Consider the following 27,724-nt stretch of genomic DNA (forward strand, 5'->3'; position numbering starts at 1 on the left):
CTTACCCTCACAGTGATGTTTTCCAGACGGACGCTGATATGTTTACCAAATTTGGTTGAAATCGGTCAAGTTGCTTAGGAGGAGATGTGGAATATACATACATATATACATACATGCAGTCTTATAATTTGTAAGCATCTAACTGCAGTTTCGAAACCAATACCTTGCAGCCATAGTGTGCTATACATAAATTTTTCTATCTTGATTGATCCATTCTCTGATTATCAAAGGGTTGAACTCTAACCATGTTTAGTTTCATTTGGTGTAAAAGTCACACAAAATGCAATACAGTGTGATCCATGAATAGGCCAGCTGCATCGTTCTATAGAGGCTACATCTTACCTTCTTAAGGCAATACACTTCAGAAAATATTAAATATGACAGTACCGAAAGAACCTAATTTTTCGGAGTATTTTTTATTTTCTTTTACTTCCTCTTTAGATCTTCAGACTGTAAAGTTACCTCAGTCAGGAACCGCGCGACCGCTACGGTCGCAGGTTCGAATCCTGCCTCGGGCATGGATGTGTGTGATGTCCTTAGGTTAGTTAGGTTTATGTAGTTCTAAGTTATAGGGGACTGATGACCTCAGATGTTAAGGCCCATAGTGCTCAGAGCCATTTTTTTTGTAAAGTTAACCTGATCTTATTTCAGACAGAACTATAGCTTCGATTTCGAAATACTGTGGTGCGTCTTCGCTGGGCTATCTTTCAACACCACGAGGACTCTGCTTGAAGACTCTTATATGAGCATGATGTCCAGTTCAGGATTTGAGCCGAGACTTCTTTTCGTTTTGCTCTTTTGAGAAAAAAATTAAGTCGGATCAGCTTCGTTTCTCTGGGTCTTCATCGTTGTCCAGTATTCTTTTATTTTCATATTTTGCAACGCTCTTCGCTCCTCTATCCCTGAAATTTTTTCCTGGGTCTAATTCTATTCTGGAAACCTTGGACACCCTGAATGTTTTATTTGCAAGTAGTTATGTTCTATATCTCACTTTCTGCATCCCCATTTCTTCCATATCCTTTTATACCTCTTGGAGCGGAGGTATTTTGTTTCTTTCGTTCACGAGAAACGGAAAAATTTGATATGTCAACCTACTCTCGTGCATTATAAGAATGTGTCCGAAGAATACAGTACCTCTTTTTCTGACTATGCCCAAGATCCTCTCTGTATGGATACACAGTTATTACTTCGCTCATCTTATATATTAGTGGTCTCTTGTTTTTGACGTTCCAGTATCCTCCTTAGAATCCTTCGTTCTACAAGTTGTAGCCTCCTAAGGAATGTTGTTCTTAGGAGCATCAGATTATCTGTTGGCGTATAAGGCTCAGGGCGCATCGCTGGTAATGTCTTAATGTTGCATTGAACGAAAAATTATTCATTTTGTTGATGTTCATAGTTAGATTTATTATAGACTCATCTATCTTATTCGTGCTTTCCTGTCACACCAGTCTTTATCCGAGCTGTTAGACATTTTAAACTCTCTCCCTTCTGTATGTTCTCTCCTTCTAATGTCATCAATTTAAGAGCTGCCTTTTTCGTCATATGCCGTGTCTTCTCGAGAGAGTTCTTCGAACGTGCTTTAGCTGCTTGTCTCCGCAGTTAAGTGGTCTCATTAGTCGCCTCCTCCAAAAATATCACAATATCGTCAGTGAATTGCATCTCAGTCCTATTTTATGCATTCCTTTAGTTTCTCGTCGCCATTCTGTGGTCACCTTACAAAGGATACAAAGTGCACTAGGGAGAGTTTGACTCCTTCTCTGACTCCAGTTTCGACCTTGAAGCAGTCTGAAACATTCCTCTGAACTTGACCATGAAGTGTTGGCTAAAGTCTATTTAATCGGTCTACTGGATTTCCTATCAAAAATTTGAAACTGTATTGGTCTATCGACTGAATCATAGGGTTTCTTGAAGTATGTGAATATGAGAACGAAATTCTTCTTCATTTCGGAATCGCGATTACCGTTTTCAGATTCAAGATTTGTTCCGTACTTGATCGAAGGCCTCTTTGGCAGTCACCAGTCTGTCCTCCTATTGAATAGGAGGATGAATGTAACACTACCCTGTTAGACTGTATTGTCTTACTTTGGAGAATTTTCATGAATAATTATTTTGAACTTTTCTTCCATGACCTACATGCGCTATTGTGACAATCGAATAGCTCGAGGAGATTTATAAGCGGATATTAATTTCAAGTTTCTGGGAATAAACGATCTCCTGGATGCTGGAAAATTTAGAATACATAATGCGTTGAGATCGTTGACATGGTGTGTGAGAAATATAGCCTGTTACCACTTACACAAGTACGTGCAATTTACATAGAAGTGTTATGTCGATTTAAGAATATTGTTACAAATGGTTTCACACTATAAAACAGCAAGCAGCCAGTAAATGTTACACTCCAGGTAAATATGGACCCTGTGAAATCAGATTTCAAGTTCAACTTATGTCAACAAACAATATCCTCCTTGTCTGCATGAAAAGTGAATGACAATACAATTTAAGTATCGTGTAATGAGATACCGGTTCAAATGGCTCTGAGCACTATGCGACTTAACTTCTGAGGTCATCACTCGCCTAGAACTTAGAACTAATTAAACCTAACTAACCTAAGGACATCACACACATCCATGCCCGAGGCAGGATTCGAACCTGCGACCGTAGCGGTCGCTCGGTTCCAGACTGTAGCGCCTAGAACCGCATGGCCACTCCGGCCGGCTGAGATACCGGTTTGAATGGGAGAATTTTATGGTGAAATTACATTTTGTTCTTTTGTGATTTATAAAACTGTGCATTATTGTGTACTCAACAATGTCCGTTTGTTTTACAGTGTTCAAGAGGCATGACGTGGGCCTGCACCACGTACCGACGCCCAACATCGGCTTCTCCAAGGTAAGCCCGCCAGATGTAGCCCACCACTACTGTTTTAGAACATCTCAGCCGGTTTCGAAATCCTGCAGAAATGTGCAGTCACTGAACTACTATTTTTATTTAGTACCCATATGATTACTAGTTGCGATATTTAGTATATTTCTGAAATTGGTGTTATGAAATTGGTTCAGTTATAGGTAAATCAAATGCCCATCAACGATTCATTGGTAGGCCACCGGGAAAATGCAGTTTGTCTACATAAGATAGTCTCTTCTTGCAGGGCCTGTTCGAGAACATTTTTCGACACAAACGACTTCTCATTTGCCTCCCTCCCCCCCCTTTCCCCCTCCGGCCCTTGTGCCTCGTACTTTTTCACCCGTATCAGTTTTCGCTATTAATTGCGATACGTACAGTATACTAATCTATTACCTGCACGCGCCTGTCAGCTTGGCGCCCAAAGCGGCACCTTGTATCGCTTGGACCTTAAACCGGCCCTGCTTTCTTGGCATGATCGCCGTAGCACTTGCTAAGAATGTAGAGAACAATTTTAATATCCATCTGTACTTCGTTAAGTGCGTTTATATTGCCATTGTAGACTGAAGATAAGGTTTGTACCTCGAAATATGTTGCTTTATTTAATAATTTAAGTAAGTCAACAAAAAATTATGACTGGTAAACGGTCTCTGAAAAACTTTTTCATATTTTTGAACCAGACACGGTTGATTAAGAGTCAATATAGCTTCAAATTGAAGTGTATGTAGACGAAGAATATTCACGTATTTCGTCCCAAAAACAGATTCACGTAATTTTATAAATAAGGTTTCGAGACATTACGTCTCTTTTTCTGTCTGACCGGTCAGAGTCTGTATCATTGACTTCACTCTCCCGCGATCTCTTTGGCCTGTGACCACTTTCACTGGCCTCCTTTGTGTTCGCTCGATGCCTACTCTAGTCCAATCCGATAAGGATCCCACACACTTCAACAATATTAAATCGCTTGTCGTGCATGATTTTCTTAGACATCTGTGGTCTCTGACAAAGTGCAACTTTCTAGTACCCTTCTAGTGAGTCGAAGTCTGCCTTGTTCCTTACGTGCAACCGAGTCACTGTGATCTTTCCTCTTCACATCACCATGTAATGCACGTATTGTAGCTCTCAGATTTTTATAAGGTATGATACAATCTACTTGAAAACTATTAATCGCGTAGTCACAACCAGCTACTTTTTTACTCTTCCTAAATTGCACAATTTTACGTATCTTTACCATCTCCAATTGCCAATCTTTACAACAGTTTGCTACTTTATCGAAATATTTCTCAATACTTGTCGAGATTTTTGCCGGTAACATTTTCTTGTAGGTAAAAACATTATCTGTAAAAAGCCAAAGAGAGGACTTTGAACAGTTCGGTAAGGAGTTCACCATGTATGATATTATAATTCACCAAATACAACTATTACCCTAGCCGTGATAGTTAATATGAGGTGCATTCAAGTTCTAAGGCCTCCGATTTTTTTTCTCCGGACTGGAAAGAGATAGAAGCATGCGCATTGTTTTAAAATGAGGCCGCGTTCATTGTCAATACGTCCCAGAGATGGCAGCACCGTACGGTAGATGGAATTTTACCGCCAGCGGCGAGAATGAGAACTGTTTTAAATACTTAAAATGGCGACGTTTTCCTTACTTGAACAGCGTGCAATCATTCGTTTTCTGAATTTGCGTGGTGTGAAACCAATTGAAATTCATCGACAGTTGAAGGAGACATGTGGTGATGGAGTTATGGATGTGTCGAAGGTGCGTTCGTGGGTGTGACAGTTTAATGAAAGCAGAACATCGTGTGATAACAAACCGAAACAACCTCGGGCTCGCACAAGCCGGTCTGACGACATGATCGAGAAAGTGGAGAGAATTGTTTTGGGGGATCGCAAAATGACTGTTGAACAGATCGCCTCCAGAGTTGGCATTTCTGTGGGTTCTGTGCACACAATCCTGCATGACGACCTGAAAATGCGAAAAGTGTCATTCAGGTGGGTGCCATGAATGCTGACGGACGACCACATGGCTGCCCGTGTGGCATGTTACCAAGCAATGTTGACGCGCAACGACAGCATGAATGGGACTTTATTTTCGTTGGTTGTGACAATGGATGAGACGTCGATGCCATTTTTCAATCCAGAAACAAAGCACCAGTCAGCTCAATGGAAGCACACAGATTCACCGCCACCAAAAGAATTTCGGGTAACCGCCAGTGCTGAAAAAATGATGGTGTCCATGTTCTGGGACAGCGAGGGCGTAATCCTTACCCATTGCGTTCCAAAGGGCACTACGGTAACAGGTGCATCCTACAAAAATGTTTTGATGAACAAATTCCTTCCTGCGCTGCAACAAAAACGTCTGGGAAGGGCTGCGCGTGTGCTGTTTCTCCAAGACAACGCACCCGCACATCGAGCTAACGTTACGCAACGGTTTCTTCGTGATAACAACTTTGAAGTGATACTCACCTGACCTGGCTCCTAGTGACTTTTGGCTTTTGCCAACAATGAAAGACACTCTCCGTGGCCGCACATTCACCAGCCGTGCTGCTATTGCCTCAGCGATTTTCCAGTGGTCAAAACAGACTCCTAAAGAAGCCTTCGCCGCTGCCATGGAATCATGGCGTCAGCGTTGTGAAAAATGTGTACGTCTGCAGGGCGATTACGTCGAGAAGTAACGTCAGTTTCATCGATTTCGGGTGAGTAGTTAATTAGAAAAAAAATCGGAGGCCTTAGAACTTGAATGCACCTCGTATACCGCAAACGATATCACACGCACAACAGCTTCTGTTTCGGTGATTGTAGCCTTATTATCTACTACAGCAAATTCCCTGCCCACATAGTTATGTGTTTTTGGTAAAAACTGGGCTTTTCGTAGCTATCTTGTCGCTATCAAATTCAGCTTTAGCCAAAATTAGGTGTCAAATACAATGAGGTTCTACAAGTTTTCCAAATTATTTTGGGTTCTGACACATTTTATCGAAGTTTTTGATGTTCATTAACTCCTGTCCGGAGCATTTATTGAGTTTTATAGAATAATTTGCAGTCCTCTGTATCCCCGTCCATTCCAATTTACTGGAAAATTGCCTAATGTTAAAAAAAAGAAAAAAATTGGTATGCGAGTATCAGACCGTGGACTTTAACGCAGTCCTGCTCAGTGTGAAGGAGCCCTGAAGCTCTGTACAACATGTCGAATGTCTAATAAATCACTAAGTTTCGACGTAACAGCCAACTCAATAAGAAGTTCCGTCAATCAGCTTACTTTCCATTTGCCTGCAATTAACGAGACCTCTTCCCTTTTGTAGCCGATTCAGCCTGAAAATAATTTTTTAGACTTTCCAAAAATATAGGGGTGCAGTACTGGCGCAGGTTCAGTGTTACTCAGACAGCAGATAAACTTCCACATGACGTTGCTTCCCTATTGAATGACATCTAGACTTACTTGAGTTGATACGAAACACAAATCAGGTGGGCGAGCAGTGTGTAGCGCAGTCACCTGTGTTTCTGTAAAAGACTTTGTTTGTGGGGGGACTCACACTGACAGTAATCGTAGATATCGGACAGAATTTATGTTGTGTAGTTGGCCTGACACACCCACTTACCATAGGTTCCAATTGCTTGGTAACGGGGAAGCGGTGTCTTGATTGCATTTATTTCAGTTGTGCATTACTCAATGGGCCATATTCCAATAAATATTTACAAATTTATGCCTCAATGTTGCACTAATTTAAGAACATCGCGTAGAAACATGTTCACATGGAAATGAAATTATGAAATCGTGTATAAAATAAAAGGGAACAAGGCAATGCATAACTTTAATGATTGAAAATAAAATTAGCTTTTGAGTCTTGATTGGTGAATGGACGATGAAGGAGCAAAACGTATCACTAGTAAAGTAAAGGTACATTATGGTAAGGTATGGCGACTACTCCAAAAAATTTGTATTTTGAGCAGTTCACAAATTTTCAACACAATTGTCAGTTTTAATTTAAATTCGTTATTCGTGACGCTCACAAACATGGCTTTGTTGTATGTCAGTCGTTAAGTGTCTACAGTTTCTCTCATTCGTATTTCATTACATCTGTAGGAAAATCATTACATCGATAGGAAAATATTTGTCTTCATGCCTAACTACAGATTCTAACCTTCCTTACATAGTCCAGGTGATTTTTAAGGAGAACACGTGACACAAGTAGGAGATTTGTTGCACACAAAAACCGGCATACCAGTTGTCGATGTTTAATAGACATCATCTTCCGAGAAGATCGTTCTCTCTCTTCTAACATCTACAAAACTTTCTTCCAGTACTAACTACACTGCGTCATTACAACCGTAGCTATACCTCTCTTAACATCTTCACTCTATTCCTTCAGATCGACTAAGAGAGAATTCCACTTGTTCAAGAAGCAGTCAAGAAAGGTTGCCTATAGTCTTATGAGACTTTTGACAGAGTCAGTGCATATCCTCAGAAGTTTCCAATAAACCAAAGAAACCCACTGCTCACTAAAGAATTTTATGTTTTCCACTTCCTGGCACTTATAAGCGTTCCTGTAGTTATTCAGTTGATGCAATCAAGCGCAGAAAGATATCATAAAAGTTGCAGCCGAATACTTGGGCATATTTTTCTCATATTTCTGCTCATTGTCTTTCATTCATCCACACTTAAGGCGATCAGCCATTCAGTAGGATAACCCCACGTTTCATTTATCATCTGATACGCCACTTGGTACGCTTCTGGGCATGTCGAAGTCACAAAGCACTGTTGAAACAGTTCGAATAATTTTGTTTGATTTCTCCTTGTTTCACAAAACTATGATGGCTATGAAAGATTCAGATGGCTCACTGTTTTATGTACGAAAGTGAAGGTGAAGATATTGGAGAACAAATGTATTTCCCAAGTGGCGATACAGTCGGAGGTGAGAGGCGCAGTGGTCACCTTCACCTTCCCCGAGCCTTTCCAGTACCCTGTCCTTCACCTTCACTCTTACAGCTCTCGTAAAATATTTGCGTAACCTACACTCAGTACTTCATTGCTGCCATTTTGCCGTTTCGCCTTCCCTCCTCCCGAGTGCTGGTGATATCCGAAATATCCGAAATATGTTTGGTTTTCGTCTTGCCTTTATTCTCGCAATCAATTACTTGTGTAGTGTATGTATAAAAATAGTTTTGCGGCTGTGGAATTCTAGAAATATTGGAAAAACTTGGCTTATGAAAAGAAATTCAGTGTGTTGTAACATCAGCTAGGCTTCGAGACTAAGAATTTTGAAGTACTGATCTTTAGTAAAATATCTGCTATTGTATTGCACTAGATATTTGTAATATTGTTAGAAGTGTTATTCTTACGAGAAAGATTTTGACCACACCGACAATGAACTCTTAATATTCTTTTAGCGTTAGAGAGGAGACACTACTCAATTAGTGAACGTCGAAGACAAAGCGGGAATCCCGCAATTCAATTCTCGCCAAGGTCGAGGTAGAGATCGCTTGACGTCTACTCTTTGTACCGTGTTTGTCTTTTGCATAATTGCAGTGACCTATAGGATCAGGGAATCATACGAAGTATCACAGATTGTTCAAGGGGCAACTTCTTGGAATACGTGTGTCAGCGTCCGGTATGTTAAAAATATTTTGATGTAGGCGGTACCTATGGTCTCGTTGCTTGGCTTGAGGTCTTCGCTTTCAGTGTAGGAAAGAATTAAAATCATTCGCCAGCTATGGCTGTGTTATGCATTACAGTGTCAAGTGACCCCTTAGAAGGAAGTAGGTACCGACGTCCCAGTGTTTTCTAGTAAGGTACACAGATGGCAGTTGTCAAGGATGGACTTTCAGTAGTATTTCTGCAAATGCCAATGCCTCTCCATGTGTCATTCACGTGTTGTGGCCACGCGACTGGGAGATAGGTCTGTGCACAAGGCGAGTTTGAGTTGGACAAGGTCGCCGACGGATAGCAACCCCATACGGAGACCGATATCTGGCCATCTCCACGTTGCGGCCTCGTACGAATACCGCCAGACCACTGCAAGACAAACTCAGAAGGGGCACTAGAGCCGCTGTGTCCAATAATGAACAGGTTACGAGAAAGGACCTTACGACCCAGGCGTCCAGTTCGAGTATCCTGCTGGATACGACATCTTGCATTTCGCTTACATTTCTGTCGTTCCCATATCAACTGGCAGCTGGGTGACTGCGAAACATGTTATCCACAGACGAGTCCAGATATCCTCTGCCGCAACGTGAAGGCTGTGTTAGTGTGCGGAGACCCGTGGTGAGCGGTACCTGCCAAATGTTGTTCAGGAAATCGACAGATTTTGTGGGGAGGCTTCAGAGTAGACAGCCATATGAATATTTTCGTTATCCATGGTCGCCTTATCGCGAGGCAATACATTCAACAGATCCTGTTCGAGCATGTGGTGACTGCTACCTACGATGGTGGCCCTGCAGTTTTTGTAATGCCAGAGCCTACGTGGCAAGCGTCGGCAGAGGCGTCTTGCCGAGTCTGGACACTGGAGTGATGAAATAGCCGACGGTGAGTCCCGACCTAAGCCCCATCGTGCATATGTGGTATATGCTTAACAGATGTGTTCGTGGTCGTCCTGTTCCCCTACAGAAACTCCAAGAACTCTCATGGGCTCTCGTCGAAGAATGGGAGCGGATACCAAAGGGCAACGTCCTTAGACTTGTACTGAGCATGCCACTAAGATGTATGGCAGTGATAAAATCTCACGGGGGGTATAAACGTTACTGAAGCTCTCATAGTCAATTGAAAAGCACCCCGGATGACGGAGTGAATGGTTGTTTCCATTTTGTTTTCTACAACTGTCGCACATTTTAGTTATTTTTGTATAGACAACTGAGGGTGTTATGATGTTTTGTTGTGAACTTAATTTGTGAAATAGAAAGGTATATGATATTCATATCGAGTCTCCAGCCGGAACGTAAAGTCATCTTGACACAAAAATTTCGGCGAGCTACCTGACCGCCATCTTCAGGCGAGTAAGTTGCCAGGAAAGTTTACGGACCCATAGAAAGGCACAGTCTGGTAACACACCCAGTCCTCAATTATTGCTGCATGTAGTGTAGCAGACGCACAGAATCATGTTCCCCTAATTCTTTTGAGCAGAGTATATAAGAGAATATGTTGGTATGTGTTTATGTAGTCACTTTGTTATTCTTGTGTGTGTTACTAAAGACACGAGAGGACACGTTTTGCAGCAGAGGAGCAACAGGAGAAGCACCCATAAGAGCCGAAATACGGCGAATGGCCACCGTGATTGCCGAGCAACGCTTTACACTGGCACCTAGAGAGACGGCACAACAGCAGCACAGTGGACAGCTATTCGGGACGATGGTGGTCTAAATCCCCATCTAGTCATCCAGCTTTACGTTTTCCTCGATTTCCTTAAATCACTTTGGGATCATTCCTTTGAAAAGGCACGTCCTGTTTCCTTCCTCATCCATCCCCATCGTGCCGTCCGGTGTGGCCGAGCGGTTCTAGGCGCTACAGTCTGGAACCACGCGACCGCTACGATCGCAGGTTCGAATCCTGCCTCGGGCAAGGATGTGTGTGATGTCCTTAGGTCAGTTAGGTTTAAGTAGTTCTAAGTTCTAGGAGACTGATGACCTCAGAGGTGAAGTCCCATAGTGCTCAGAGCCATTTGAACCATTTTGAACCATCCCCATCGTGAGAATGGGCTCGACCTGTAATGACCTCATCAACGACAGGATGTCAAATCCTAATTTTCATCCCTCCCCTCTTCAGACTGTCGCAGAAAACTTAAATGACATTTAAGAGCTACTGAGGAACATTATGCCTCTACTGAACAACAGCAATCTCCAGTTCTGAGTTTGAGTGAGGGGGAGCAGTGGTTGAGGCAGTAAACTGGCATTTGGGAGGGGTATAGTTAGAACCCCCACGTGGGCATCCAAATTTAGCATTTTCGGGATATGCCTAAAGCTGATAAGGCGAATGTCGAAATGATTCAATCTCCATTGTAGTCAAATCAGCGTTTGTCGTTCGACTCTAATCACATCATTGTTGAAGGCGAAATAAACCAATCATTTCCTTGGTTCCATTTCTTGAACTGAGCATCTTACTGATCTGTCTGCTGTACGATTTACTAGCACATTCCAGCAGAGTTAGGATTCAAGGCTGGAGAGCATACTGGGCTAAAAATTCGAGTGATGATTCTATGTCTTATCAACTCTTCCAACAAGCTCATCTCCGACTTAAATCGAGGATGAACTTCCTGTACACGACAGAAAATATCACTAATAAATCGCAGGAAACTGGAGTAGAAGTGTAGCAAGAAAAAAAGAAATGACCATCTCCGAGACTGGTCTATACCAAGGGTAGAACTTGCCCCTGCACATTCAGAGGAGTGGTAGATATGGAGATCTTTGAGCAGACTACTTTTCGGAGTTGTAGGAACCAAAAGAAATATAGATGGATGGAAATTATCAGACGAATCGGTGCTGTTGCATTGTGGACAATGGCGGACTATATCCAACTTACGCAGTGACAACTATGACCATGAACCTGCACTGTTGAGCAGCTCACGAGGGTTACCCCAAATGAGGAAGACGTGGCTAGCTCTTGGTCTAAAATTTCTTAGCCCCACAATGTTATATGTTACATACATATATATACTTACACAAAGTTTTTAGTTTAACAAATTTTATGTTTACAAATTTGATCCATTGTTTTTTGTTACATACAGTGTTTGATGCTTCTAACACAGTTACATAAATAAATCTCCGCGAGAACATTATCACCCACAAAACAAAATCTCTAATGCCGCCAGCATACACCTGAATAAAAGTTCCGAGAATTCCATTCTTGTGACATCCGGCTGTCAGAAAACCATTACAGATGGGGAACATATGCTCAGGCTGTCATTTCGTCCTCAGAACATTGAGCTGTCTAAGTCAGAAATGTTGGATCGGTGTGTAGCTACTCTTTTTTCAGATGCAAACTCTTGAAGATGTGGGCGAATTCTACTATCTTGGAAGTAAAGGGTTAGGTTAGTGCTTTTTAACGTCCCGTCGACAACGAGGTCATTAGAGACGGAGCACAAGATCGGGTTAGGGAAGGATGGGGAAGGAAATCGGCCGTGCCCTTTCAAAGGAACCATCCCGGCATTTGCCTGAAACGATTTAGGGAAATCACGGAAAACCTAAATCAGGATGGCTGGAGACGGGATTGAACCGTCGTCCTTCCGAATGCGAGTCCAGTGTGCTAACCACTGCGCCACCTCGCTCGTTATCTTGGAAGTAAAGGACATAAAGCAGGAAGACGTAAGAAAGACACAGTAGCAAGAATTGCACAAGGCATAAGTGCTATCTATCAAAAGAAAACGCTGCTAACATAAAAAAACGTAGGACTTGAGACCAGAAAATGATTTGTGGAAAGCTATGTTTGTAGCACAGCTCCAAATGAGAGCGAAACAGTGACACTGAGAAGTCAGGAATGATGAAAATGAATGTTAGAATTCTCTGAAATGTGGTATTACAGGATAGTGTGAAAGATTAGGTGGACTAGTTGAAAAACGAATGACGAGTCCAACAACGAGCTAAGGAGAAAACAGTGACTCGTAAAAAAGATAATTAATTAAAGATATATGAGGTTCATTCAAAGGAAACCTGGTCAGTACGTCTTACCTATGCCTTACACGTAAGGTGGCACCACGGAACTGCGGGTATGGTGGCGCCGTCTGTTGGTAGAGAGGCTGACGCGTGCACACCTTTTGATGTTGCAAAGCGCCAGTGTGGTTTCACGCCGAAGAGAAGGTGGTCACACAAGTTATCGTCCACTACCGAACATGCCGGCGAGTACGTAGGAACAGCGAGGAGTGATTCGATTTCTGGCAGCGGAGGGAGTTGGAGGCCGTGAAATGTATCGACGGATGAAGGCTGTGTACGATGAGTTCAGTCTCAGTCATTCAAGTGTTGTGGAATGGCGCATAGGATTCCTTTAGGGGCGCCAGTTACTGTAAAACGATGCTCGTCCTGGATAAGCTCATTGTGTCATCACATCGGAAATGGTTGCGGAAGTGAATTCTTTAGTCTTGGACAACCGCAGAATCACCGTGGACGAGATGCATCGATTCGTAACGGACGACGAAGTGTGTGACTGGGTCCAGACCTGGATCCTACAGCAGCCTACTAGCTTTTTCAAGGATGGAACCGACCGGCTAGTGTCGCAATGGGATAAATGTGCCACTGGCGCTTTGCAACATCAAACGGTGCGCACGCGTCAGCCTCTCTACCAATACTCGTAGACGGCGCCACCATACCCGCAGTTACGTGGTGCCACCTTATGTGTAAGGCATAGGTAAGACGTACTGACCAGGTTTCCTTCGAGTATGTGTACTGTGTATAACTATATTTCTGAGTTAATAAAATCGTTACCTTTACTTTACACTAGTGACCAGGTTTCATTTGAGTGCCACTTATAGAATGTTTGGGCTTATATCAAGACATGAGTCGCTCCTGCAAAGTTCAGTTGGAAGGGTAGTGTAGGAAATGAATAGCAGCCACAGAACTAGATGCGAGAATATGAAGTATGAGGAACGTTGAGGATGCAGTATGCAGCAGTTTAGCTAGCCAGCAAGAGACAGTAATGGAGAACTGCATGAGGCCAGCTTTAGAGTTGATAAACGAAAAACCTACATACGCATCGGCTTACATGTTCGACATAAAATAACTAAACATCGAGGAACTCATTGAGTCAGTAGCCCCGTTCTAACGAGGTGTCGTGTCCTCTCTCCCCTCCCCCTCCCCCCCTCCCCCCCCCCCTCTTATCCACGGCTTTCTCAGACCACGCTATTGTCTCCAGCCGCCTAGCTTCAATCCGCAATGCGCTGCAGTTCGGGTAACAGATGCATCACATTGTGATAGTGAAATGGCACGGCAACAGGAAGCATAATCCAAAACAGAAGTACGTGGGACAATACGATTATGGTGGGCAAAACGACTAAACTCCACACATATCAACCGTGAAATCGTTGTGGTATAGTGACCAGACGCAATATCACGTCCAGCCGTAGTGAAATGCTGCCAACAATTTGACGAAGGCCGTACAAACGTAGGTGACGTTGTTCAGGAAGGCAGGGCATCGTCAGTGACCGCAGAGGACAATGCCAGGCAGTCAGAAAGAATATCTGGGTGGAAAAAAGTTTTGCAATGATGACTACGTTCACACAGCGTTTCTCGAATGGTTCCCTGACCAAGGAGCAGTTTTCTGTCGTCGAGGAATTGAACGACTAGTAGAAAGTTCCGACTGCTGTTTACAGAGACTTGGTGTCTATGTTAAAAATAGTGTCACGTATCTCTGTCATTTTGAAGTGTAGTGCAACATTCAATAAAAGTAACTTTGCCTGCCGTAATAATGCGTATCCTACTTTTTGAAGTTTCTTTGTACTACATTGGCCTGAACAGGTACGCCACGACTGGTTAAGTGGTCAGTCCTTTTTGTTGGGTAAAGTCCGGTGATAAAGCGTCGAACGCCGTTCGAAAGTCTAGGAAGACGTAAAATACACTACTGGCCATTAAAATCCTACACCACGAAGATGACGTGCTACAGACGCGAAATTTAACCGACAGAAAAAAGATGCTGTGACATGCAAATGATTAGCTTTTCAGAGCACTCACACAAGGCTGGCGCCGGTGGCGACACCTACAACGTGCTGACATGAGAAACGTTTCCAACCGATTTCTCATACACAAACAGCAGATGACCGGCGTTGAATCGTGAAATGTTGTTGTGATGCCTCGTGTAAGGAGGAGAAGTGCGTACCATCACGTTTCCGACTTTGATGAAGCTCGGATTGTAGCCTATCGCGATTGCGGTTTATCGTATCGCGTAGTGAGTCGGTGCGGGGGCCCTCCGGGATTAGTGCTCGCGTTGGTCGAGATCCAATGACTGTTAGCAGAATATGGAATCGGTGGGTTCAGGAAGGTAATACGGAATGCCGTCCTGGATCCCAACGGCCTCGTATCACTAACAGTCGAGATGACAGGCATCTTATCCGCATGGCTGTAACGGATCGTGCAGCCACGTTTCGATCCCTGACTCAACAGATGGGGACGTTTGCAAGACAACAACAATCTGTACGAACAGTTCGACGACGTTTGCAGCAGCATGGACTATCAGCTCGGAGACCATGGCTGCAATTACCCTCGACGCTGAATCACAGACAGGAGCGCCTGCGATGGTGTGCTCAACGACGAACCTGGGTGCACGAATGGCAAAACGTCATTTTTTCGGATGAATCCAGGTTCTGTTTAAAGCATCATGATGGTCGCATCCGTGTTTGGCGACATCGCGGTGAACGCACATTGGAAGCGTGTATTCGTCATCGCCATACAGGCGTATCACCCGAAGTGATGGTATGGGGTGCCATTGGTTACACATCTCAGTCACCTCTTGTTCGCATTGACGGCACTTTGAACAGTGGACGTTACATTTCAGATCTGTTGCGACCTGTGGCTCTAACCTTCATTCGACCCCTGCAAAACCCTACATTTCAGCAGGATAATGCACGACCAATATTAATGATCAGTAGTGTACCTGTTGAACTTTATTTACCGTTAGCAAGATACGTTGCATGAAAAAATGGGAACTATATTTGAGATGTGTGTTTCTTCCGAATTGATTCTTTGAAATAACGATATTTTCCTTCACAAAGTCATAATGTTCCTGCGGTTCACTGAGTTATGGTGGCAGATTCCATACTGGACTGAACCGAACACCTGACATTATCAGAAACTCAGATAAGGCATGCGCGTAGCATTGGTCTGAAACATGAGCAGGGTGTACAGAACCGAAAAACGTAGAGATATATATTTGAGGTAGGCACTACTGTAGGGGAGAATGAAGCACAGTGAAGAAAATCAAGAACTGTTGACGACGAAGGCGGCGGTGGTAGAGGGGAAGGAAGCGGGCGAGGTAGAAGGTATGCAAGTATGTGACGCACGTGGTAAGTATATTAGGGGCAAAACGGCGAGGCGACCTCCGCAATCGAACCCGGATGCTGGCAGGCTCAAGGCCGCATCTGTGTCGCGCATCTTGACGCCCAGTGCGTCGGTGCGGGGGCCCTCCGGGATTAGCCTTCTCCAGTCCCCACGCACGGGCCACCTCCCCGGTAGCTCTTGTTTCAGATACAATCTGTACACTATCGCTGACGGATCTCGCGGTCGCGTCACTCGCGCCGCTACTCCGAAAATCAAGAGGAATGGAGCGGCCACATTCATCTTTCATGTTCCGCAGACGGGCCGCTAGTTCTGAAATACTCCGTCACTGACGGCCTCGGCTCACGAGCGCAGTTCTTCTTGCGGCCGCGGCTGGTTCCTGTAACGAAGCTGATACTCGGGCTGTCGACTGGCTCTCTGTGGCGATACGATAGCCCAGCGGGCGCAGATAACGCTCCCTTTGTGCGTGTTGCCATAGCGCCGCAGCGAGAACCGGAGGAGTCATCCTCTCGTCTTATCGCGCCGAGTCATCTCGGGGAAAGACGATTGCCGTGGGATAAATTCTGATAAGTCCGAGCTTTCGTTTTGGAACAGGATTTCGCCAGATGGCTACCGTAAACTATCAAAGAAGTCTTCAATCTCTGTCTCTGCAGACTATTGTTATTTAAATTGAGATGTAGACTTCTGTGTCGTTACTTCGGGAGGGCAGCGAAGAGGACCGCCCAAAATGAGTTCACATTGCAGCGATGTATGCGGCCGTCTGCGAGGGAATGCCCCAGTGGATTATCAACCACCACATATCAGAATTATTTCATCGATAATTCGAGAAATCTGTATCAGAAAGAGAGAGAACCAAACGCCTGGCAAACTTCAAGGTAGTAGACTGCTATAATAGATGGATACTACGTGCAGAAGCGAAAGGAAGGCAAGGAAAATGAAGATTATTACAAACGGAACACTGCAACGCTTAGACCTCTCGTGAACGCCAAGGCCTTTGTAACCATCAACATTTGGGGTAGAAAAAGTAGTGGAAACTTATGGTTTCATTAGTTGTCGACGACGTCGTCATTAGAAATGGAATGCAAGCTAGGATATACTATCCTGTGGTGGGAAATGTGCCATCACGGAATTCGGCTTATTGATTCAGGGAAACCATGAAAATTAGAACGTTTGGATCAAAAAGTGTCAAGAAAAAATTTTGCTAACCAAAATTCTGGAATATACAGTTGCCAATTCTTTTTTAGTAAAAATTGACGTATTGTCCATTTGCGACCATCACTGATGTTTTCTTAAGATGAGCAGTGGTTGACTGAAACCGGTTAGTTGCACAAACGTGAAGGTAACTGTGCCTGGAAATGAAACTGTTAAATCCTTTTTAGTAATTACTGGAGAGCTACATCCACTTACAGTATTACATGGTTCGTAAATTATATTCCTTACAACTACAGTTATTAGATGTAATGCACAATAGCTTGACTCCTTTTCCGACCCAGCCAGCCTAACTTTCCGGTGTTCTGTAGTATTGACAAATAAAGTGAAACAGACAAAAAACATTGACAGGTTCCAGGTGCCACGCGAAAATGAGTAAGCAACATTTCGTCACGGCAGAGGCTTCCACCTGTCTCTTCGATAAAGAACAATAATAATTAAAATTAAGTAGATCCAGGCAAGGAAGCGATATATCTCGCACCCCCCTGATCCTTCCATCCACCTACGACAGCAAGACGCCCGTGTGGAATGAAAGCTGGAAGTACAGGGTCCCTATTTAGCATATATACACCACAAGTAGTTATCCCGGCAAAGACTACCTATAATAGTAGCCCACACTTTGGCAGTACTGTTTTCATCATGTGATGATTTTGGAATGTTCGTAGTTAAAAACTATATGCACGTGTATAGTGATACCATAGCATCTTCTTGAGACGATTTCTTTTTGCTCGAAAGTAAAGCAGTGCCTATGTGAGACCTATCAGACAGAATACAAAGTGTACATTATAACGATGAAGTGCATTTCAGCCACAAACGACTGCAGTTGTATCATAGCGTATTTGATCTTAAGCAAAAAGCCATGCAAGTTTTCATTATTTGGTTTCGTTTTTTCCAGTGACACATATTTCCTTATCGACGGACAAGAGCTAATTAAATTTTTGATTTTCAGTTTCTTATCAGGAAAACGCGCCATCAGGTAGCACATAAATGTGGACCATAATAATAAATTGAGCAGATCCTTCTGAGAATGAGCCGATGTTGCTTGAAACCTTTTCTGGACCGACAGACAAATAAAAAATCACGCTGTAACTGATCCAGTTTCATTCGCGTGTGGCACATTGAATCGGGTATGACGTTATCTTTCTGACTTTTGATATGGAATGAAAATACGATTATACTGATGTAACACGTCAGTATTGAATAACTTTTTCGTAAAAAATGCTTAATTGTGAGCTCGAAGTCAACAGAAGCAGTGAAGTTGCAGCTACATTGTTATTTAAGTCTAGCTTAACCCGGCAGAAAGCTGTGTGTGCCATTAGGCTTTGGCATTACGTTTAGCATATATGTGCTGGCTTTTTGCGGAAACTGATTTGTGTATCATACCTCTGTACTCCACTTACCACAACTTGCCAATGCTCTTAAGAACATGCATAATTGCGTTAAAAAGGTACAGGTTGTTAGGGATCGGTACAGGTAATGTGATCACTGAAACCTTAATATGTAACAACCTCAATAAGTTGCTTTCTTCTGTGTCTAACAGTGTTTCCGCAAATGCATCACTTAATTTACTATCTGATGTTTTCTGCATGGTCGTAAGAGCACCACGAAGTGGACTATGCCTGTCAGTTCAGACTCTCCTTTTGCCTCCATATGTCCATGGTTCAATACCTAACCTACTGCCCAGGGAAAATAAACTTCAGTGCCTTGCTTGCCTCCATGTGTCCATGGTTCAATACCTAACCTACTGCCCAGGGAAAATAAATTACCTTGCTTGTGTCATGCATACCAACCAGCCTGAAAACATACTACTCATAATAACAATAATTATTAGCCTGCCAATGAAATTAATACTGATGTAACGTTATTCAATACATTGTCGTAATTCCTCGGTAGAAATATTTGCACTTATACCCCTAACACCGCGTATCTGATTTAATTTAGAATTCAGTGTTGCCTGAGAAAGATAGATAAAATGGTAACAAAATGGTTCAAATGGCTCTGAGCACTATGGGACTCAACTGCTGTGGTCATCAGTCCCCTAGAACTTAGAACTACTTAAACCTAACTAACCTAAGGACATCACACACACCCATGCCCGAGGCAGGATTCGAACCTGCGACCGTAGCAGCAGCGCGGCTCCGGACTGGAGCGCCTAGAACCGCACGGCCTAAAATGGTAACAGATACTAACAACACCGTCAAATGCTCACGACTTTGTATATTATCACGTGCTGAAATCTTCAGTGTAGTAACTTGAAACATTTATGAAACGTGATCACTTTAAAGTTAAAGTCTTTTAAGAGAACTGCGTTCACTAAACAGCTCATACATTTTGTTTCCAGCATGCTGGTATATATTGAGCTGACACGTATATGGCTATATACGGAGTTCCAGCAATCTCCGCATGCCTCACCCTGTCCTGTTTCCTGTGTTTTAGAACATTGTGACGCTGCATTTTGAAGAAATTTTGCTGCCTAATACGTTTAACATAAGAATCCAATTATTATGTCTTTGATAAATTACATTCTGTTAAACGTTTGTAACGCGCAGATTACTAACTCTCAGTGACCCCACCAGCAGGCGAAAGGAATTTCCTTGTAATGTACCTGACGGGCCACGTTAGTGGGATACTGGTGGTGGTTGTGCTCGTAATGTATGACATGACAATTTATGCTGATGTGAGCACACTAGATAAGATGTGACTTCTGCCCAAGAGCACATTCGTCGCTGTGGGGCGCTGTAGGTGGTACCAGACAACCATGTTATCCTCCACCGCTGATATAAGGAATGGAATTGAAGCGCTTTGTATGTAACAGTCGGCTGTACGGAATCAGCGTACTAAGATGGCGCGACGTGTAGACGTGACAGACTGGGACGGAAACAAGTTATTGTGTTTTGACATTCCAGTGACAGCACCGTGAATGATTTTTGCCTACAATGGGTGGCGTATTACTTACAGCCATGTAACACGGCGCAACAACAGACGTAGTAAAAAAATTCTAACCTACATGGACCAAAGAAAATTGTCACGTCCTGTCAATGATAGTCGGTTTCAAATCCAACAGGAATTTCTGCTGTCAGTGAATTCAGGCTCATCGCAACCAGTTGCCGAGTGAACATTGCGTAGGGAACTGCATCCAGTGGATATTCGCGTCGCATACCCAGCAAAATGCCATTGCTTGCACCGGCACATAAAGCTACACGTCTTCAGTGGGCCAAACAACAAAAAAATAGGACGCTGACTACCTGATGGCGAGTACTGTAGTCGGAAGAATCACGATTTTGTCTCTTTTCAAATGGCGTAAGGTGTCGAGTACACCAACAGTCAATAAGGAATTTAACACGAAGTATGTAGCTGCTGTACTTCACGTCGAAGTGGGTCTCTGATGCTTTGGGTGGTTTTCCCTTAAGTGACTAGAGCATATTCATTCAGGTTACCATGAATATGATCCAAGATGTTTATTTCTACTTTCTCGGTGACCAGTTGTTGCCCTTTTACCTAAATCCTGATGATGAATATGTTGTGAACACTTTTTTCACCCAAAATGATAATAGCTGTGTTCAGAGGTATGCATTCTTACATTCCTCATTGGACGCACTCTCAGGCATCCTATGGCACCTCGACAGGCCAATAATATAACCTGATAATAATGCAGTAGAATATGCCTGGACTGTATGAATCAGCGGGTTAAATGTACTAGTTGGTATCTCCTCAATTTATAGCCTTATAGGATCTAATTATCAGTGGGAGGCTGAAGCTGATTAAGGCATACCTGAAGAAACTTGCCTCTCCAAACTGAGTCCATTATCAAGGTTAGAGGAGGAACTCACTGAAAGCATTCTCCTGCAGGTAAACAGAAACGAAAAAGTTAATTTAAACAATGGTGTAACATGAGAAATAGTAAGCAATGAAACCAATAAATAAATAAGTAAATAACACAGACGATAAGAAACACTGGAAATCAAAAAATACAGATTCCGTAATACTCACAAAACTGCGGAACACATGAAACTACTGTGCTATTGCACGTACAAAGGTTTTCTTAAGAAAATAAAAGAACTCCTTAGACGAGGTCGCTAACGCATGCCTGTGCGTTGATTCTCGAATTCTGATAGTGGATGAAGTTTTCAGTGCCACGGAAGGAGAGATGGTGGCTTACAGTTCCTCATCACCAATCCTAGCGCCAGTGTCCTGGATTAAATCCCAAACTTCTCCGCAGCCGCTCATAAAGTGAGGGCGTATGACACAGCTGGTGGTGATGCATCCGTCGGATGGGGACATTACACTCGTCGGCCCCGTCGGCATTATTCGAGATGGGTAGGCTATGCGCTGGCACCAGGTTTCTCCATCTTCTCTCTTCATCATCATACAACAAAAATATATAATGCACTATACACACATCCATGACACTCACCTACACTGTACAAATACGACAAAACTCTCCCATATCGGCAACGAAAGGGGCCAATGAGCTCAAAGGAATAACATCCTTCCCGACAAGTGGCTGAGCTCAACCAGTGGGATAAACCAGCCAACAATGCAATACGACTTTTACAATTACGTTACACACACACACAAACAGCGTAAGCGAAAGCGGGTTCAAACAAGACAAAGATGCAAAAAGTGTAGGTTTTCGTTCGAACTGAACCTCCGATAACACTGAAGCATAAGATAGTGGACTTAAGAATATGTAAATAAGAAACAATGATACCGCAATTAAGTTCTACGTCACTTTTATAGAGAAATACTGGTTTTAATCTGTAAGTAACATCATTTTTCCAGAAAGACTACAAATGGTTCAAATGGTTCAAATGGCTCTGAGCACTATGCGACTTAACTTCTGAGGTCATCAGTCACCTAGAACTTAGAACTAATTAAACCTAACTAACCTAAGGACATCACACACATCCATGCCCGAGGCAGGATTCGAACCTGCGACAGTAGCGGTCGCTCGGTTCCAGACTGTGGCGCCTAGAACCGCACGGCCACTCAGGCCGGCAGAAAGACTACAGAAGATGTTTTAAAACTCTAAGCGAAACACGTCTGGCGATAAACATTCTTCAAATGAAGTTACCTTAATAATAATCGATATTAAATAAAGAGAGTAGTAGTACTAGAACTCAATTATTGGGAACATGCATTGCAATTCTGAATAGGAGAGAGGGATTCACACAAGTGTTAGCATCCTCCACATCCTTCGCACTCAAAACCAATCGACAGGAGACCGACATACATTGTTATTAAACAACACGAAACGCTGAACAGCAGAATGTGCGACTTCATCACCCTAAATCATCGACAGGGGCCGCTGTCACTGATCGGTATCGGGACTCGGACAAACATGTCATTGTTCCGGAGATGCGCCGGAGCGCGGTGTGAAATACGCTATTGAAATGTTTGAACAAAAAGGCTGCGGCGTGCAGGAAAAGTGCGGCGAGTTTACGAGGGCGGTAGGTTTCTTGTGTTCTCACGCGAGGGCGTGCCCGCCGCGCCCTCGCCACAAAAATTAGACCTTCGCATCGCGTCGGCGCGAGGGCCATTATGTTCCCTCCCGCGCCGCTATTTACCGCTAGTGCTAACGCCCGGATATTTATGTCTGTGAATGCGCTACGAGAACACGGTTCTTCGCTGTTTTCAAATGATTTAACTCCTTTGTTAGCTATTTGTCCATTGGCCACAGATGTAGGTGATCTGGTGCCAATGTCGGTTTGCACCTATGTGGCTTTCAAGGAGCATCCATCATGACACAAAACATCGATGCTAACTTCGTTTCCTCCTACATTTAAAAGTTCCTCTACTGTTAATCACTTTCCTTACTGTTAATCACTTTCCTCACTCTTTTAGCGGAAGACGATTAATCAACCAAACATATTATCTCACGCTCAGAGAAAGTTTCGGTTCTTCCTCGAATTTCTTTTAGGTGAGCGAATATCGTTTGCTTTTATTGGATATTCGCGACAGTGGTTGTTCATTTATTCGTTTGACTTTAAGAAATATTGATCCTGAATAATGATTGCTTTGTGACGAGGCGAAAAAGAGGATATAGAATTTTCTCATTGTCACATGCCTAGAATAATGGTACCTTCCGAAGGAAGAAAAGAGGAAGGAGAAGGAATGGAAGAAAGGTTAGAGCTCAACGCCTCTCGTCGACGTCGAGGTCATTAGAGGTATCGCACTCGATGCCTTACAGAAGGGTGGGGAAGGAAGCTGCCATGGGTTGTATGGGCGAACATCCTGGTATTTGCATGCACTGGTTTAAGCAAATTTAAATTAGGTTGGGCAGTGCTTCGTGTCCCGTCCCTTCTGAATATGAATCCAAATTGTCAATCACTGTGTCCCCTCGGTTAGTAGTCTCTTCTGAAGTACAAATGTCAGCATATGATATTTATCACATACTGACTACTAATTCACAGCACATCATAAGCTAATTATTTTAGATTTTCTATTTAGAAAGGAAATAATGAATTTTGTTAGAACTGGAAATTATTGCCGGCCGCGGTGGCCGAGCGGTTCTAGGCGCTTCAGTCCGGAACCGCGCGACTGCCACAGTCTCAGGTTCGAATCCTGCCTCGGGAATGGTTCAAATGGTTCTGAGCACTGTGGGACTTAACATCTGAGGTCATCAGTCCCCTAGAACATAGAACTACTTAATGCGAACTAGCCTAAGGACATCACACACATCCATGCCCGAGGCAGGATTCGAACATGCGACCGTAAGGTCGCGCGGTTCCGGACTGAAGCGCCTAGAATCGCTGCGCCACCGCGGCCGGGGCCTCGGGAATGGATGTGTGTGATGTTCTTAGGCTAGTTCGCTTTAAGTAGTTCTATGTTCTAGGGGAATGATGACCTCAGATGTTAAGTCCCATAGTGCTCAGAGCCCTCTGAACGATTTGGGAATTATTCTTAAGTAGGTTGTTGGAATTATGTAATAAAATAGAAAGCAGCTTTGTGAAAGTTATGTTACGCTTGGACCACGTATTATTGATTTTGTTATATGCTGTAAGTTTTTAGCAATTAGTGCAGCTATAAAACACATATCCTGTCGCAATTCGAATAGAAGGTGTTGCTTCACATAAAGTTAGTTTTTATAAGCAAAAAAAAAAAAAATAGAACAATTAAGGAAGGACAGATGGGGGGGGGGGGGGAAGGATAATCATCAGTTAATTCTCTGGAAGAGTTAAGGAAGCCGACACGCGTATATTATTCATCTTAGTATTACAACGAATCGTGTCAATAGCATGAGGTACTAAATCTGGCAGATCGTACACACAGTTTACTTAACTGTATAACTGGTGCGTCACCATAAGAAAAAAATCCAGAGTTGTGAAGTCCGTTATCATTAGCAGAAATCGCAGACGACCTCTGTCAGTCACACTAGCCGTGTACCAAAGCTGGCGCACTGGCCACCTTATGTTGTTCGAAAGTAAAGTACAAACTGCGTATATAGATGAAGTCTCCATAATGTTGCACTGCACACGTAGACTTACGTGCTCACTCATCATGTTGATGTGTGATGGGCTGCTATCCCATCTGTTTCGTAATGGGCGAGTAATGTGAAACTGTAAGACGAGGACGTGCTGAAAAGTAATGCTTCCGATTTTTTATGTGAAAATTATTAAAACTTTTAAAATAAAACAAACGTTGTTCACCTTGTGAACATCTTAATTCTTCATGTCTAGATATTTCCAGACCTCTGATGCTAGAGGGATCCGAATTGTAGCGAGTAACATGACCATGTGTAACGTAACACAGCCGGTGCGCAAGGAACTCTGTGCTGTAATCGAATTTCGAATTCGAACAGTTCGTCCTCACGTGGAGCACCCTCTCCTGCGGCATGAAAATGCCAGACCACATACGACAGCTGCGACATCTCTAACAGTCCGACGCCTTGGATTCACTGTCATCGGTCATGCTCCATAGAGTTCCCACTGGGCCCCATCCGATTGTGATCTGTTTCCAGAACATAAAGAACACCTTCGGGGGCTTCACTTTGACAGTAATGCAAGCAGTGGAGAGTTTGCGACTTCGTCAATAATATCAAACATTCAACAAACTGGTCTCTCGTTGGGAGAAATGTATTGGTCGTCATGGTGACTACGTTGAGAAATGAAAATGTAGAAATAAAGACTAAGGATATAGAATGTTAATAACTTTTGCATTATTGAAAAATTTTTGAGTTTTAACATAAAAAATTCAGAGGCATTACCTTTCAGCGCACCCTCGTATATTGTTCCCAAACAAATCTCAATTCTAGAAGGAACTTCTCCATGCACGCTTCTTGAGGAGATTTTTCGTCATTTGTATTAAAACCGTATCACAAATATTTAACGTATTTTTATTCAGGCATAGATGGGACCTGGTCCATATGTTTTTAAATACTCTTCTTCTTCTTCCTCACATAGCCCCAGAAACACGGTCTCCAAGTTTGCGCTATTTAGCTGACATCCATCAGGTGTGCAATCTTCTGCGACTTTCGGTACTATTTGCAGATGAATGTCGAATCGGCTTGCTAACGAAACGTACGGAAATGTTGTTGGGGAAAGGTGGCTTGCTGGCGAAGACGCAGCTAACTGTCAGAGCCACGGCAGTGCGACAGGTGTGAGCGGGTGTGTTGATTAATGCTCCACCACGTCACACAAAAGCTCGAGATGGAGTGATTTGCTGACCGCCGATTCATCTATCACTGTTTCAATTAGCCGTGGTGGGAAAGCGGCCAGAAATCAGATCGCCACATCTGCTCGCTATACATCTGGCCTCTTCCTTTCCCCCGCCACCCGATGACAACACATTATTCCGTCCGCCGCGCTGACACATGAATCGCCAACAATCCCCATTTAAGGCGAGCCTTATGTTTCACTTACTTTTTGTTTCGAGGCGGCGGCGGGAAAAACCGTACTCGGGTCAGTAACTTGATGGGAGTATTTCAAGTCCGTTATCGCCATCTTCCGACAGTAAATGAAGATTGATAGTTGGCTGAATGGGGCCCTTATTCAGCAGGCTATTAATGCGAGCGGCAGTGACTTACGAGCCCGGAATCTGCGACATGTTTCGTTTAACCGATTCACCAGCTGAACGGTGATTGGTGCCCTTTTATGCACCGCTTCTGTCCTCTGCGACAAGATGGCGTAGCTGCAGTCTGCTGAAAAAGCCGACATCCCTAGTGCGCAGCTCCTTACCTAGGTCGGCACCCGGGGCCATTCGTTAGCAGAAGCTCCGGCACTTATTCCACATTTCTGACGCTTGTGGTCAAACTCAGTCCGTCTTCCAGCAAATGACACAACACACACACGCACACACACACACACACACACACACACACACACACACAGAGAGAGAGAGAGAGAGAGAGAGAGAGAGAGAGAGATTGAGATTTTGTGTATACTTAAGTAAATGTTTTTATATCCCCATATTTGCTGACGACGAAGTTATACCTAGAATCATGTAGCTGAAATAAAATAATATAAGCAGGATAAGAAATAATTGTGACTGGCGATGACCTCTGTAAAACCTGTTTATAAATCTTATCAGAATACCTGTCGTGTAACATCCCGTAAGTCTATAAATCGTCTGTCACTAAACAGAGCAAACCACAATTGGTGACATGGTTACCTTGCAAGTCTTTCTTTTATGAAAGGAAGGCTCTAAGAATGATCCTCAGATAACGAGAAAAACGCTATAACTGCCTAAAATGTTACAAAACAGCCATACCCTCAGTTCTGAGGTTCTATAACTATTGAAAGCACAGAAACCATCTTTCCCTGGGCAGACTATCACAGCAACCAGATTACATCGTGTAAATCATGTAAGCACGTCAAACACAGAATTGAGTGAAACTGAAGTATATTAAATAACACAAACGAAATTAACGTCTTTGTAAAAGAGGAAGACAGCAACATTAAATGTAACGAAAGTGTGAAATTTGTAGCGTGGATAAGTGGCATATGATGCTTCAGAGTGAAATATCGGCAATACAGACAAAATGAATTTAGATTTCAGGCCGTTCTCGTCTTTCATTTCTGAACCTCGTACAATTTCTAGTGAGGTTTCACGTCCAGTCGGCATTATGGGTAACACTGCTGGGACACCAGCATTCACCGTCGTCATATAGGGAAACTATTGAAAATCTGAATAAAACAGACTTAAAGGAAATTTGAAAGTTCCTGTTCTTGGATTTTGTTCATTGGAAAATCTTTCCAGTTCGCTATTTATTTGATGGTCAACCAGGTTTTCCACAGAGAGAAAATAGCGTAATATTCTATCTACTAGCTAACGGTCGAAGTTCCATTTATCGGTTGAGATAAATATAAGCATTACTTACTGTTTCGAATAAAATTCGAATTTATTTTCTCAGATTCTGAGAACGTTGAGTGAATAATAACGATTATGATACAGGGTTGATTGTAAAATATAGCACTGAGTGAAGTCACATACTATGAAGCTGTGGAACGTTTCAGTAAATACAGTAGTTTCGTAATATTTTTATTACTGCATCAACCATACGAAGATGATTCAGCAGCATAGACCAAACAGCTGCAGTTGTCTTACTGAACTGTTTATTTGGTTATGGTTTAGCGTTGCACTGAAGTGAATGACTTGTACGTGGAACAGCAGTTGGTGAAACTAGTCATACAAGGAATTATGTTTTGTA

General features: G+C 43.1%; 1 protein-coding gene across 1 annotated transcript in view; it reads left to right on the forward strand.

Moving 5' to 3' along the window:
* Window positions 1-27,724, forward strand: part of LOC126470977 (neuronal PAS domain-containing protein 4) — a 1,201,991-nt gene that overhangs the window by 611,743 nt on the left and 562,524 nt on the right. The window contains exon 3 of the mRNA XM_050099023.1: window positions 2,828-2,889. Coding sequence (XP_049954980.1) covers window positions 2,828-2,889 — 62 coding nt within the window. The remainder of the gene's footprint in view (window positions 1-2,827; window positions 2,890-27,724) is intronic.

Source organism: Schistocerca serialis, chromosome 3, assembly GCF_023864345.2.
Source record: "Schistocerca serialis cubense isolate TAMUIC-IGC-003099 chromosome 3, iqSchSeri2.2, whole genome shotgun sequence".
In the NCBI taxonomy this organism is placed as follows: Eukaryota; Metazoa; Arthropoda; class Insecta; order Orthoptera; family Acrididae; genus Schistocerca; species Schistocerca serialis.